Source organism: Sprattus sprattus (assembly GCF_963457725.1).
Source record: "Sprattus sprattus genome assembly, chromosome: 19".
NCBI lineage: Eukaryota > Metazoa > Chordata > Actinopteri > Clupeiformes > Clupeidae > Sprattus > Sprattus sprattus.
The window spans coordinates 18,527,588-18,540,087 of NC_137917.1; the positions used below are offsets into that span (position 1 = coordinate 18,527,588).

General features: G+C 43.1%; 1 protein-coding gene across 1 annotated transcript in view; it reads right to left on the bottom strand.

Moving 5' to 3' along the window:
- lars2 (leucyl-tRNA synthetase 2, mitochondrial) overlaps nucleotides 1–12,500 on the bottom strand; it is a 53,681-nt gene that overhangs the window by 25,000 nt on the left and 16,181 nt on the right. The window contains exons 7-9 of the mRNA XM_080857819.1: nucleotides 12,280–12,423; nucleotides 6,014–6,121; nucleotides 715–874 (exon numbers count right to left, since the gene is read on the bottom strand). Coding sequence (XP_080713945.1) covers nucleotides 715–874; nucleotides 6,014–6,121; nucleotides 12,280–12,423 — 412 coding nt within the window. The remainder of the gene's footprint in view (nucleotides 1–714; nucleotides 875–6,013; nucleotides 6,122–12,279; nucleotides 12,424–12,500) is intronic.

Below are 12,500 nucleotides of genomic sequence, written 5' to 3' on the forward strand. Positions count from 1 at the left end.
GAGACAGAAAGAGAGGGGAGAGAATGAGAGAGACAGAGAGAGAGGAAGAGAGAGAGACAGAGAGAAACCTCTACTGGGATTCCCAATTAAACAGTGCAAGAAGGCACTGAAATCACCACTACACTCTATCCACACACACACACACCCTCCCCCACCCCTGCACACACAAGCACACATGCACATTAACTATGCACTTCAAAAATACACCCACACAAGTAAACATATCTGCAAGCAAAACACACAGAGAAGTATTTTTCCATTATGTTCCTGTCATGCATATGGTACTACATGTAGAGGATGCAAAGAATAGTATAGAACACTTAGCATGCAGAGGGAGGGGAAAAGAAAACACTGAACATACACATCCACGCACGCACGCACGCACGCACGCACGCACGCACGCACGCACGCACGCACGCACGCACGCACGCACGCACGCACGCACGCACGCACGCACGCACGCGCGCGCGGGAACTGATGGAGTTCTCTCGTTTTCATTTGACAAAGCTACTTTTCGCCAGACCAGCTCGTATGCTAGCATGTTTGCATACAGTATATGCGGCTTTGCATGTGTATGTATAAGTGCGTGCGTATTTGTGTGTGGGTGTTTGTGTGTGCATTGGTCTGTGTTTGTATGTGTGTGTGTGTGTGTGTGTGTGTGTGTGTGTGTGTGTGTGTGTGTGTGTGTGTATGTATGTCCCTGTGACTCCTCACCCCTCCCGTGCTGTTGTGCTCTGGCAAGTGCGGCCTTCAGGCGGCTGGACCCATGGAGCAGCCTGTGAGAGGGGAGGATGGAGACGTATGCTGCCCCAAATACGGCCTCTGGTGTGGGGGTGTAGGCCTCCAGAGTCTCCCCTGTCTCCTCTCCGTCCACCTGGAGAAACACACAGCAGGGTCATGTCAGGCAGGGCACACACACACACACACACACACACACACACACACACACACACACACACACACACCTTGTTCATACTGATCAACTGACTGAAAATGGTTTGAGAATGTATAGATGAGGTAAACATTTAAGAGATGCATCAACCATGAATGAGACTTCCTCAAGATTACTTCAGATGTTTTGTTCAAATTCCTACATGTGTACACGTTTCCATAAAATGTATGATAAAAAAAATGTAAATTGAGAATCACAACGCAGGTTAAAAGCTCCCCCACTGGACAAATGGCCACCCAGCAGCTCAGTCACGTTTTACCAGCAGTCCTCATGCCACCCAGCAGTGCAGACACCAGCAGTTCTCATGTGTGTGTGTTTATGTCTGTGTGTGTGTGTGTGTGTGTGTGTGTGTGTGTGTGTGTTTGTGTGTGCGTGTTTATGTCTTTGTGTGTGTGTGTGTGTGTGTGTGTGTGCGTGTTTATGTCTTTGTGTGTGTGTGTGTGTGTGTGTGCGTGTGTGTGTGTGTGTGTGTGTGTGGTTATGGCCACAGAGTTGCAGGCGCATTGTGCAGCGGCTTACATGAAACCGTGACATTTCCATCTCCGCAGGAGCAAGAGCTTCAAAAACTGGATAAGAATATAAGTTCCCCAGTTGCACGAAAACCAGTATGTAAACAGAAAAATCTCAAACATAAATGTTCAGTTGGTGTATTCTTCTTAGGTTTTTTCTTGGGTGATTTTAATTTTTTTTGGCTGACGTCATTTGCTCTTCACTTTCTTAACGAGTTAACTTTCGTTTGCCACATCTGAGATCAGTGGCTGGGTAGTGTGTCTATATAATGGAGATCAAGACAATCAAAATTAATTTCAGTTATTACTTCACAGGGAAATCAAGCATGTCATGTTTACACAGTCAGATCCCTCAAATATCAACCTAATGAGTGCAAAAGCAAGTCGTACATTGTACCAGGAAATAATGGCAACTGTCAAAGGCACGTAAGCAATACTGTACAAATTAAGGCTGTTGCCGGGCAGCAAATCCCATAATAGTCTCTTTGATATCTGAGGCCCTCGACGATAACACAAAGGCACTTGACACACAATCTTCAAACACCTCCGCACGCGCACCCTTCAGATCACAATGGAGTCATTTTTCAATTAGTCCTCTATGAGAAGGCCTTTTCCAGTCTCGTGAATGTAGCGGGTACAGAAGGACATCTGGTTCTGATCCGGTCTTGACCCGGGCCAGCTCCACGACAGAATCAGCTGCTGTCTGGGCCATTTCTGATGTCGCGAGAGCCGTTTTAGAAAATGACGGCTGGCAGCATTGTTAATTACATGCATCATGAACTCTCAAGAACTCTCAAGGATAAACAAACACGAGAAAATATCATCCTTCCCTCACACTTAATGTTGCAACCCCTCTCCCTCCACCTGAAATGTGATTACGATTATGATAGGAAAACTCAGCGGCCATTTATGTGTATTTCCAACACACACACAGAAAGGGGGAGATTGAGTGTGTGTGTGAGTGAGGTAGTGAGGGATAAAGGGACAGATAAGGCTATACATGTACAGCTATATTCATGAGGCAGAGATTGTGTGTGTGTGTGTGTGTGTGTGTGTGTGTGTGTGTGTGTGTGTGTGTGTGTGTGTGTGTGTGTACCCCGGGAAGTTCTTTTTTACTGTCAAAAGCACAAGACAGTCTGATGCATATGTATGTGAGTGTGTGTGTGTGTGTGTGTGTGTGTGTGTGTGTGTGTGTGTGTGGTTGCGTGGGTGGGTGGTAGGTGGGGAGTTGCGTTTAACTACGCCTGTTCCATTTCCTCGTCAATCTGAAGTCATTATCCCTCCAGGTTAGAGGCACTCTGAGACCTCATTTACAACTCGATGCCAATTTCCCTCATGAGGCGAGTTCCCTCTCCTCTCCTCTCTTTTAATTTACAAATGCATGGTGTGCTTCGCAGTGTGCTGTGCTGAACACGGAGTAGAAACAGGAAACCCGAGTGGACAGGAGACTCAAGGTGCTAATCTTCAGACTACATCCATTAAGTCTCACCACTCTAGTAACGTCAATAAAGTGGCCACCTGGGTTACTCTGGAATGATGACATGCTTTGTTACTGAGCAGCCGCAGTTGAAAGAACAGTGCTGTCAATGTTAACATTGTATCTGGTATGGGACTAAAACTAGAACTCTTTAAAAAATGAAATACAACGACTGGATCATGCTTTTCCCTCAAGGTGCCCACAATTTGACCAAGGACTACATTCCTCATTTGCCATATTCTGGGTTGGTGTGCAAGGCTATTTTGACTTGGTGTGCTAGGCTATTCTGGGTTGGTGTGCTAGGCTCTTTTGGGTTGGTGTGCTAGGGTCTTCTAATTTGTTGTGCTAGGCTATTCTGGGTTGGTGTTCTAGGCTCTTCTGGGTTGGTGTGCTAGGCTATTTTGGGTTGGTGTGCTAGGCTATTCTGGGTTGGCGGCTAGGCTATTCTAATTTGTTGTGCTAGGCTATTCTGGGTTGGTGTTCTAGGCTATTCTGGCTTGGCAGCTAGGCTATTCTAATTTGTTGTGCTAGGCTATTCTGGGTTGGTGTTCTAGGCTCTTCTGGGTTGGTGTACTAGGCTATTCTGGGTTGGTGTTCTAGGCTATTCTGGGTTGGTGTTCTAGGCTATTCTGTGTTGGTGTGCTAGGCTATTCTGGGAAGGTGTGCTAGGCTATTCTGGGTTGGTGTGCTAGGCTATTCTGGGTTGGTGTGCTAGGCTATTCTGTGTTGATGTGCTAGGATATTCTGGGTTGGTGTGCTAGGCTATTCTGGGTTGGGGTGCTAGGCTATTCTGGGTTGGTGTTCTAGGCTATTCTGGGTTGGTGTTCTAGGCTATTCTGGGTTGGTGTGCTAGGCTATTCTGGGTTGGTGTGCTAGGCTATTCTGGGTTGGTGTGCTAGGCTATTCTGTGTTGTTGATGTGCTAGGATATTCTGGGTTGGTGTGCTAGGCTATTCTGGGTTGATGTGCTAGGCTAATCCGTACACAACCCTTTCCCTTACCCTAAGATAGGTGTATCCAGCCCCAAGCCTTACGTTAATCTTGGTTCATACTTCCTGGTTCACCCGTCCTCCCTAAAACCTTCCATCCCCCAGGTATGCTATGAAATAGTATAGTAAAGCATGCTCTCTGCTTTGAGTAGCTCATGGCAACAGAGCTGGTGTGTTTAGGCACAGAGACGAGCAGAAAACGTTGACGTAGAGAGATCTGGCCATTGTGTGAGACCCCAGAAGCACAGCACCTCTATCCCAGCAAGCAGTTACACTGATCAAGCATCAGAATTCAGATGATGGTAATCAATTAGATCAATCAGACAACAACTCCACATAACCCTCTCTATGTTATGTCTTGAACAACCTGACAGCATAGATTACATTTTCATACGTGTGACTGCATATATACATTAACATATATATATACATTACATATATATATACATTAACATATATATATATACAGTATATATAAAAAAATACACACACACACACACACAGCATTATTCTGCCCATCACAACCTATCAGTCACACTTTGAGGCAAAGCGGAGTGTTGTCACGGAGCTCAAATGCAGGTGAGGCAGGTGTGAGATGTAAAGAAAGAATCAATCAGGTAGCAGCCATTCAGTGAGCAGGCCAGTCAATGCACTGGTTTAAATTTAAATCAGCTATCGACTGCTTTTCAATGGGTGCTGATGAGGAAGAGGCAATGTGAGAGAGAAAATGTTAAATAAAAAAACAAGAGAGAGAGAAGGAAAGACCAATCGATACACACTTAGCAGTTTGTGGCCATAGAACAGGGTCAGACACACACACACACACACACACACACACACACACACACACACTAGAGATGCGCGGTTGGCGGTTGCACCCGCGGACTCCGCAGTTAAACCGCGGATCGGGCGGGTGACGTGACAAAAAATAATATTTTAATTAAATTCGGGCGGGTGGCGGTTTACCCAACGAAATTCAAAATATCTACACATTGTTAAATGTCGTTACCTACATCCAAGCACATTTTTAAATAATCAAATTTTCATCAGGCAGTAAATTGGCCTAGTTCCGTGTATGCATACAAAGCAAACAAAGGAAGCAAAAAAGTTCAAATTAAGTGACGATCCCTATCATGTCGCGTCTCTTTGCAACGCCGCAAACCTGCAAGCTATGAGTCAGCTGTCAGTATTGGAAGAAGCCTTAACGTGTCGTAGATGAAACTGCCTGGGTTATTTTGTTTCGTTAGGCTATTAGTTATATTTTAAAACAGCCAGTCATTGTAGCCTACCACTCGTGGAATAAGGAATTTCAAAGAGATGATGGAGTGATTTGACTCAGAAGTGACATTGGGCATTGGCAGCGCGAGATGTTCAGAACAAGTTACACTTCTAGCTCAGTAACATCACCAGCTAAGAAAGAAGGTAAGAAAAATTGTCGGAAAACTTTGATTTGCAAGGCAAGCAGGCAAGTGTTGGGGTTGTTACAGTAGGCTATAAAGCCTACAATGCGGTGAAATTTCGGAATTGGCTAACAGACTCGGCGTTTCCTTCTAAACTAAAAACAAGGCTATATTACCATATTAAAATGGTGTAGCAAATTGCGTTTTATTACAATGATAAAAAAGTGTAGGCCTACTAGCCTATGGTAAGGTCAGGTTTGCCGATGTGCTTGGCTATTTTAAAGTTTCTCCCTGTGCATCGATCGGAGACAGACGTCACTTCACTGATAATATTCTGGGGATAGGCTACAACATAGCCAATAGGCTTTCATACTAGGGGCTTTATCCTTTAAATATCTTTGCGGCATTGGATCAGTCTCCTTTCAAGAACAGGCAATAACTTTCTAGCCTCACGTCAGCAGCGCCTATACCTAAAAACAACAGGCGGATGGCGGGCGGGTGCGGTTTTGAAAATTGGTCAAAAAAATTGGTGCGGATGTGTAGCGGACGGATCATGCGTTTTGTGATGCGGTTGCGGATGAAATAATAGCCCATCCGCGCATCTCTAACACACACACACACACACACACACACACACACACACACACACACACACACAGGTGAGAGGAGAACATAAAGAGGGCTCACCTTGAGCTGAAACTGGAAGAAACATCCAGAACATTCACCAATCCAGTTGGCCTGCATGCCCTTCACTCCATACCACTCTGGGAGGTCCACAAGGGCATCAAGGAGGGGCTGAAAAACACACATATAATGAATATTTTACATCCAATTTAATTAAATACAAAATAACAAGTAGCCTGTGAACAGGCTTGACAAGTCAGGATCAGTCACATTATGCTTTGGTTGATGAGCAGACTTTTCACTTCACAGCGTTTTCATATCATAACGTTTAACCCAATCATCGGCTACTGTTTTGTCTAGGCTGCACAAAATATCTGTTGGGGGAATGAGTATGACTAAACAATGTTCTTTTCATTAAATGTGCTTACCATAATGATGTGCTGAAATTATTAGCGTTTGTTATTTCTTATGATGAAACAATCTCCACTACTTGTTTAAACACGGGCAGGCTAATACCTCTTTATCTAGAGGGACTTCTATACAACACTGAAAATCGGTAGCCTTCACAGATTAGATATTTAAGGGTGCGTTATAGCAAAGACGCCTATTTATTTGCATGTGAAACAAAAGCTTCGATATAAAAATCGATATAGATCGATAACTATTGGGAACACATTCTGATCAATGCAGGAAGAAGGCTTCTATCCCAAGCCTAGCCAACAGCGTAATGGAGAACTTTAATCATGTTGGATGTCACGTGCTGATGGAACACAAACGATGTAATGAGGAGAATACTCCAAGAAATACTCCAAGAAAACTCACATTGATGGGGCTACAGAGCAATGATAAATACTGGCATTGTAACAAGGAGAAGGGCATCTATTTCCACATAATAAGGAAATGTCACAAAGTTTTTGGAAGAAAGTCATAATTAATCTGTCTAATATCATTAGAGAAAAGATCCCTTTTGATCCTACATTATGCATTTTGAATTACATGGATAATATGAGCTGGCCCCCTTCTAAGAAAAAGACAGAATCCTTTGGTCTCATAAGTGCAAAGTCATAGTCATAGTTTTCAACTGGGAAACCACTATTAACATAAATGAAAAGGTATGGATGAAGACATTTTCGAAACCTGAGTTTAGAGCAAATGTCTGATTCAATTGATTCCCCCACTCCTTGTATTTGGAAGCAGATTGTGTCACACTTTTACATTAATATTTCTGTTTCTCACTAGTTTAGATCTACTTTACACTTAAAATGTAAGACTTTAATGATTGCGACTCATGTACGTATGACGTATGTATGTATTTATGTATGTACTTATGTATGTATGTATATATAGCATGTATTTATGTATGGATGTATGGATGTATGGATGTATGTATGGATGGATGGATGGATGTGTCGCATGTATGTATGTATGCTTGTAGGTATGTAGCCAGTAGGTATGTAAATTATGTTTTTGTTTAAATGACTGTTAATGAGCAAATCAGCCATCTTCCCAACCTTTTTTTATGTTTCTGTTTAATTGATGATTAGTTGTTAAAATGTATGTCTTAATTATGTATTGGATAATGCTACCCAGAGCAAAGAAAAAGAAAAAAGAAAAAAAGAAATGAAGAGTAAGCCTAAATATACTGAGATCTCAGTGCCTGAGCCCTGACTAATGCCACTACTGTGCCCAGTTAAGGGGCCGACAGTGAAGAGCAACGGGTACTAATGAGCATCTGAACATCTTTAGGGTTCGGAGAGGATGCACAGAGACACTGGCACAGGCTCTGGAGTGCCTCTTTCAAAGAGCTGCCAATTTCAGCTGTAAAAGCTAGTGGTGAGTGGAGCCTTAACACGCACACACACACAATCACACACAGGTGCAAAAACAATTTAAACCCCACAGGACGGACACACACACACACACACACACACACACACACACACACACACACACACACACACAGAACTGTGACCTCTGATCTTTTTTGTGTGATGTTGAATGAGTGAAAAAAACGGGCTCTTTCAATTTCACACAAAAACACACACACACAAAAATCAAAAATTGGCAAAGGCCTGGCGCAAATGTGTGTGTTTTCATTTAGAGTACCATTTGGAAGTTTTTGCCAACTGCTCTTTCTCTCTCTTTAATACCCGCAAACACACTCACAAACAGACATAGACAACAAACACACACACACACACAAACACAAACACACACACACACAACTAAACTCAGAGGAGTGTGAACCAGGGATGGTATGAGATTTCCAAGCGAGTTAGCGGACGTAGGTTGGGCTGCAGAGCAGGAAGTTGGACACACACACACACACACACACACACACACATCACAGCTGGCCTCTGCTCTGTGAAAGGACTGGGCTCTCCTCTATCCCCCTCATAAGCTTTTACCAGCACACTGCCACCAGAGCAGGGGAAATTATGAGGAAGGAAGAGAATGAAAGAGAGAAGTGAGGGAGGAAGGGAATGAAAGAGAGAAGTGAGGGAGGAAGAGAATGAAAGAGAGAAGTGAGGGAGGAAGAGAATGAAAGAGAGAAGTGAGGGAAGAAGGGAATGAAAGAGAGAAGTGAGGGAGGAAAAGCAAGTGAGGGAGAGAGAGAAAGAGAGAGAGAAAGCGAGCAGAACACAGAATAAGAAGAAGAAAGTGAGGACAAAATTGAGAGGAGGAATAGAAGAAACAACATTCTGCTCTATTTTGCGTCAGCGATGACTTACGCCCACAGGATGGCATCTCACTCTTGCAGCCTGCAAGGAGCAGTGTCTATCAGTGTGTGAGTGTGTGAGTGTGTGCGCGTGTGCCTGTGCGTGTGCGTGTGCGTGTGCATGTGTGCTTGTGTGTGTGTTTGTGTGTGTGTGTGTGCGTTACAGGACATTACAGTTACAACATTAAAAACAGCAGGAAGAGGACAACAAGAACCAAGAGAACCATCACAACTATGAGATCCACAAGAACCATGAGAACTCATGAGAAGCACGCATGGGACGAAGAGAACTGTGAGACCTCTGGAGCATATTAGACAACTGTGAAACCAACATGGAATTCTAAAAATGTAATTCAATTGCCAAATTGCTTGCATGAATTCCCAAGGAGCGTGGTTAACGATTCACAAAACACAAACAAAACTAGAAAATGCATTTCCTGAAGGAAATACCAGTGCATGAAATGCAAAAGTTAAGAAAGGAAGAAGAAAAGAAAGAAGAGTGAAAGAAGGAAAGAAGAAAGGAAAGAAGAGTGAAAGAAGGAAAGAAGAGTGGAAGATGGAAAGAAGAGTGGAAGAAGGGAAGAAGAGTGAAGAAAGGAAAAAAGAGTGAAAGAAGGAAAGAATAGTTGAAGAAGGAAAGAAGAAAAGAAAGAAGCGTGAAAGAAGGACAGAAGAAAGGAGAGTAAAGAAAGAAAAGTAAAAGAAGGAAAGAAGAGTTGAACAAGAAAGGAAAGAAGAGTGGAAGAAGGAAAGAAGAGTGAACAAGAGTGGCTCTGGATAAAGAGAAAAAGAGAGTGAAAATATTGAAAAAAGGAGATAAAAATGGAGTGAAGAAGAGAGATTGAGTGTGAGAGAAAGTAGACTGAGAGGGATAGAGAGAAAGATGGAGAGATGGAGAGAAAAAAAAGTAGAGAATGGAAGGTGTCTTAATGTTGCTAGTTACAGTTAAATTGAGAGGGACAGAGAGAGAAGAGGTTCCTTTGATTTGGTGCAGCTGTCAGTGAAGCACAGGTGCAAGCCAGTTTAAAGACCCTATTATGATGTCATAATGGCCCAATGTAAGTCAATGGGAGAAATGTATATTCGTTTTTCTTTAATATCTTAAAAAGTATAAAGTTTAGAAAAGTGAAAAATACATAGCATAAGTGTCGTTTACAAGACCTACGCGACAAAGTTTGAATGAAGTTTCTACGTTAAGCGGTTCGGGCTGAATTAATCGCAGAAAAAGGTAACAAGAACTAGAAAATGCATTTCCTGAAGGAAATACCAGTGCATGAAATGCAAAAGTTAGGAAAGGAAGAAGAAAAGAAAGAAGAGTGAAAGAAGGAAAGAAGAGTGGAAGAAGGAAAGAAGAAAGGATAGAAGAGTGAAGAAAGGAGAGAAGAGAGGATGAAGCTAAGAAGAGTGAAAGAAGGAAAGAAGAAAAGAAAGAAGAGTGAAGAAAAGAAAGAAGAGTGGAAGAAGAAAAGAAAGAAGAGTGAAGAAAGGAAAGAAGAGTGAAAGAAGGAAATAATAGTTGAAGAAGGAAAGAAGAAAAGGAAAGAAGAGTGAAAGAAGGAAAGAAGAAAGGAGATGAAGAAAGGAAAGAAAAGTGAAAGAAGGAAAGAAGAGTGGAAGAAGGAAAGATGAGTGGAAGAAGGAAAGAAGAGTGAAAGAGAAAAAGAGAGTGAAAATATTGAAAAAAGGAGATAAAAATGGAGTGAAGAAGAGAGATTGAGTGTGAGAGAAAGTAGACTGAGAGAGAAAGATGGAGAGAAAAAAAAATTGAGAATGGATGGTGTCTTAATGTTTCTAGTTACAGTTAAATTGAGAGGGACAGAGAGAGAAGAGGTTCCTTTGATTTGGCGCAGCTGTCAGTAAAGCACAGGTGCAAGCCAGTTTAAAGACCCTATTATGATGTCATAATGGCCCAATGTAAGTCAATGGGAGAAATGTATATTCGTTTTTGTTTAATATCTTAAAAAGTATAAAGTTTAGAAAAGAAAAAAATACATAGCATAAGTGTCGTTTACAAGACCTACGCGACAAAGTTTGAATGAAGTTTCTACGTTAAGCGGTTCGGGCTGAATTAATCGCAGAAAAAGGTAACAAGAATAAGAAGAAGAAGAAGCCTAGGAATAACAATACAGGGCATTTCATGCACTGTAATAAGAAGAAGAAGAAGAAGCCTAGGAATAAAAATACAGGGCATTTCATGCACTGTAACTATTTAAAACACGGGAAAAAGCTGCAGCCATGTTGCAATGCAATTCCAATTCCACAATTACAAAAACAGAGAAAGCTTTCAAGCAGAGTCGCTAAACTGCCATTTTTTGAGAAGTACATGGAACCCCGCACATAAACAGAGACAAACTAAAAAGAAAAAAAAGGCAAATGATAAAACATGTGAAAACGGTTGTTTCCAGGGTGTTGCATCATCCTAGTGCCTGGTGACAGAAGAGATGAGCTGCTATCTCCACTGTAAGCCTGTGGAGAGACACGGCAACCCCCCGTGACCAAACACAGACTAACTACACAACACAACTCTCTGCGTGTGTGTGTGTGAGTGTACTGTGTAGACCTCGGGTACTGCCCAGAAGTACTTGGATGGTGATGTTTGCTGATTCTCACTCTGTGCTCAAGACTGGGGTGGGGGGGGGGGGAGGGTGTTGAAGAGTGTAGGAGCTGTAGAGTACAGTAAATGTGTTGAAGTCTAAATCCGTACGACATACATGAGTGTGTGAATGTGCTGTGTCATCTCTCTGTGCAAGTGCAGACAGGTCTATTTTCCTCCTACATATTTTAATGATGTACATATGGCTGTGCATGTGCGTGTGTAATTGCTAATTGCTAATTAAGGCCACAAGGAGATCTAAAAGTGAGAAATGTTGGCTGTGTGTGCGTCAGCGTGTTGTGTATGTGTGTGTGTGTGTGTGTGTGTGATCATGGGCCTGGTGACGAATGTGATGTTTGCAGCTGTTTTTTCAGGGATGGAGTACTGAAGAGATTCATGAGTTCCTTGAAACAACGTGTACTAAACAATAGACACTCACATGTACAAGTGCGCACACACGCACGCGCAAGGAAAATACAGTCTTCCTCCTATAGCCCGTAGCAATAGCCATTATTCAAAAATCTACAACCCCTTTTATATGTCTCAGCCAAGTACAATAACATGCTGATGAAGTCTCCATTTCAGCTCCACACCCACCAATAACATGACTGTGCCTCCCCTCATACAGTCAGTCCTAATCCCTGATCTAATCTGGCCCATGTCCGTCTCAGAGCCAAGCCGGTTCCGTACCAGAGTCAGCTGAAGGTAAACCCATCCGGCCCGGATCCGGTCCTGTCAAGTGCCGGATCAGCACCGAAGTGCTGCTGACTTAGGTAAATCACGCGGCCACGCCAAAACAGAAATCAGCAGAAACCTCCTCACAAACACAGAGATTCATTTAATTAACTTAATTTATTTAGTGAACTCATTAGCGGCGACATGAAAGGGACGTATCGGCCTCCTCCTGGCACCCTGGCTTACACACTTTCAATAAATCCACTCCTCGCTGTACCATGGTACCAATCTCTGGGTACTGATGTCTGTGTGTTGGGTATGTGTGTGTTTGCTTGAGCAGACCTTGGCATAGTTGGTGGTCTTGATGAACCACTGCTTGAGCAGCTTCTGCTCCACCAGGGCCCCGGACCTCCACGAGCATCCGGCCTCGTCCACCTGCTCATCGGCCAGCACTGTTTGATCCACTGGGTCCCAGTTCACCACCGCCTGGAGGGGGAGGAGCATGTGCGCAGACACACACACACACACAGACACACACACACACACACCGACACACAGTCACA